The sequence below is a fragment of the Silene latifolia genome, chromosome 1 (assembly GCF_048544455.1).
Source record: "Silene latifolia isolate original U9 population chromosome 1, ASM4854445v1, whole genome shotgun sequence".
In the NCBI taxonomy this organism is placed as follows: Eukaryota; Viridiplantae; Streptophyta; class Magnoliopsida; order Caryophyllales; family Caryophyllaceae; genus Silene; species Silene latifolia.
Genome location: NC_133526.1, coordinates 38,625,892 through 38,628,938, shown reverse-complemented (window position 1 = coordinate 38,628,938; position 3,047 = coordinate 38,625,892). Strand labels below are relative to the sequence as shown.

The following is a 3,047-nucleotide window of genomic DNA, read 5'->3' as shown; positions in this document are numbered from 1 at the left end:
ATCTGTATTGAACATTGCACCTTCCAGAAACTTCATGACATATACTCCGCAGTCAAATCTATTCAAGCAACATATGATGTTGAAAATGATATTAAAATAATTAACATTAAGCAAAAAATAACACAAAAATATATAACAAACTAACATGTTTGGTTGCTGAGGGACATCCTTCACTTCAGTAGGAAACAAACTGATGGCCTTGATGCGCTTGTAACCATTGGTGCTCGGTATCTGATTTGCAACATTTACTATCTGTGAACAACAAACAATCAACAAAAATACTTGTATGAATATCTTAGATTGTGACTTCTAGACTGAATTAAAATAAAAAATGGCGACCATACAATATCCTCCACATAAGTATTATATTCCTCCACAGCTTTCTTATCATTTTTCTTATATTTCCTGAGAGAGTCCAAAATGTAGTTCTTCTCCTCCTTGAGATCAGACACACAAGCTAACCAATGGTTATCATCTTTGCCGATTGTGAAAAAAACCTACATAAAAGCAAAATGATTTACATAGGTAAGTAACTAGGATATGCATGGTAATTAGTATTTTATGCATATATTATCACAGTTTGGACATTAGTAACTTTACCTTCTCAATAGTAGCTCCATCTTTTGGCGTGTAGTGCATCTTAAGATAAGGGCACCAAACAAAGTTTACCTCGTTAACCTTTAATTGTGGCTTAGCATACTGACAAATTAAAAAAATAAGTTAATAAACTATACTAACTAATATATGACATCTGTTTTTTCTTTTGGAACATAGTTGAGATGACATATTATTCCTCACAAAAATGGAGTAAAAAAGGGAAAAGTAAAAAGTAAATTCAAACTGTACTACTTAGATACATACCCTCACTGTTGAAGGCAAGTACAGAATATCTGGTCGATTATATGTACACATCACACCAAACATGTCAATCACCTACAAAATGTAAATATTGTTACAAAATTTTGATCACCTATCTGGTCGATTAAATGAAAAATGTTTATATACTAACCGTATCACTTATCCATTGACGATTTTGCAAACTTTTCATTGCTTTTCGGCAGACATTCATCCATTCAGTGGCCACGATAATTTCATCCAAATACCTACAAACCAATACAATTAGCACAACTTCTAAAACAAAAATCAAACAAATATGTAATAAAAGTTTAGAAATTACTTGTCATCCTTGCGGGCATTGATTACCCGAGCCAATATTTCTGTGTCTAACAACTGACAATGACGGGTATCCTTGGTGGCACCTCTGGGATTCTTTCTTAGATTTTGGAAGTCTTGATTACCAGCAAAAGACAACAACTCATAGCATGCCCTTGTACCAAAAACCTTAACTTGGTTGTTCTACAAAACAAGGAACATTGATTTATACTACTCATATACATACAAGTAAATAAATAGGGAAAAACATTGTAAAGCAGCTTACATCTTGGAGTCCCAACACACAAGTCCTTCTTTCTCCTTTGTATTTCTCCAACAACCGCATGAGGTAAATTCGTGAATCACTTCCATTACCAAGATTTGACCTCAGAATAATCTCTCCTCCGGCTTCATGTCACGGACACCACTATAGACGGCATTTTCTTGAGCAAGCATTCAATAACAAAGTCTTTCTGCATAGGACATATAAATTCAAACATTTCTCAAAAATGCAACTAATATTAATATCGTATGATAGCATCAACAAAACAAGTAGGCTGAAATGTGGATACCGTAGGCTCAATACTTGGTGCAAAATTTACCATCTCCGGCCTCATCAAATGCAAGATTTCCAACTTCTTTGTTAGGAAGTTGAAACACATTGCAAATGGCTTCTCAGAAACTATAGGTACAAAGATCTGCAAATGTATAATATTTGTTCTTAAAAAATGTCTATATCAGAAAACCATACAAGAAGGTTAGCAAATGTAAATACTTACCAAAGATGCCCCCGTAAAATTGTCATCAATTTGAGAACTTACTTCACTAGACAGTGGGAGATACAACCTAGAAGGTGAAGTATGCGCTCTAATTGTTTCACATTTATTCAAAACGCAACACCAGGCATGTATCACTTGTTTAGGCACTATACCACCTGATACTAGCATCTTCAAATTTGCTCGAGTAACTGAAATGTCTGTACCAATTTTGAACAGGATCTCACTGTATACATAATTGTTCAATCAAAATGAAATGAGAAAATAAATTAAGAAAAGTAATGACTCTATCTACCTAACTATAAATATGAAATGAAGAATTGTTTGGAATGTATCTAGCAAGAAATTTGAAGTACCGTACAAACTGTCATCGAGAAAATTGAAAATACATAGTCCAGTGCTTCTTTCTCATTTTTATTCACCTTGCCGTCAAGTCTGATACTTCTTTGAAGAAAAGGAGATCGAAAAGCTCTGTCGAACTCTAACCCTCTTAGCCCTTGTTGGTTCATCGGGGGCAAAGAAAAAAGTGGTACAACTTCAAGTGGCTCCACATTTACATTTATATTTAAAGCATCATCAACGATCTTTTGCAAAACATCTTCTTGTGATTCTGAGCTAATAACTAGTGGGAATTCCGTTGGGGTCAAGGGATCAGGTGATGGACACACAAGAGGAGTAAACACTGGTGGGGAGTCGTGTATAAGCCTTGGCGATCGACGAAATGAGGTTCCCGCTTGTCTTTGTTTTCTCAACATTCAACGGTTCGAGACTCCTCCTTTTGTGACTCAGATTCCACAAGGATAGGAGAAGTTGACTTAGACAATTTTTCGGATGGAGCAGATTCTCGCTTTCTTGAGACGCACCATGATGGAATCCACAAGGTTAACAGATTTTGCTTTCTTTACAACGTTTTCATCTACAACGTGTAAACCAACACACATATTTTTAACATCTTCTTCTGATTCTGAGCTTAGTAGTTTGAATGAAGGTGGTGTAAAAGCTGATGGGGAGTGGTGTGTAAACCTTGGTGATCGACGGATTGAGGTTGAAGCTTCTGCTCTTTTCTCAAAATTCAACGGTTCAAACAAGTCCTTTTGTGACTGAGAGTCCAGAAGGATA

General features: G+C 35.6%; 1 protein-coding gene across 1 annotated transcript; it reads right to left on the bottom strand.

The window, feature by feature from the left end:
* Positions 1-269: 269 nt before the first annotated feature.
* On the bottom strand, positions 270-1,503 carry LOC141644258 (uncharacterized). Its single transcript, XM_074453741.1, has 6 exons — positions 1,439-1,503; positions 1,178-1,356; positions 1,010-1,103; positions 862-933; positions 601-699; positions 270-497 (listed from the first exon to the last, which is right to left on the bottom strand). The coding sequence occupies exons 1-6, from the start codon at positions 1,496-1,498 to the stop codon at positions 270-272; spliced, it is 732 nt and encodes a 243-aa protein (XP_074309842.1). The 5' UTR covers positions 1,499-1,503.
* Positions 1,504-3,047: the final 1,544 nt, after the last annotated feature.

Bases quoted from the DNA above. Each gene is read 5' to 3' on its own strand.
- LOC141644258 (XM_074453741.1), bottom strand. From the start codon at position 1,498: ATGCGGTTGTTGGAGAAATACAAAGGAGAAAGAAGGACTTGTGTGTTG. The intron at 1,357-1,438 runs GTAAGCTGCTTT...CTTGTTTTGTAG, and splicing joins GTGTGTTGGGACTCCAAGAT to AACAACCAAGTTAAGGTTTT. The intron at 498-600 runs GTAAAGTTACTA...GCTTTTATGTAG, and splicing joins ATGGAGCTACTATTGAGAAG to GTTTTTTTCACAATCGGCAA.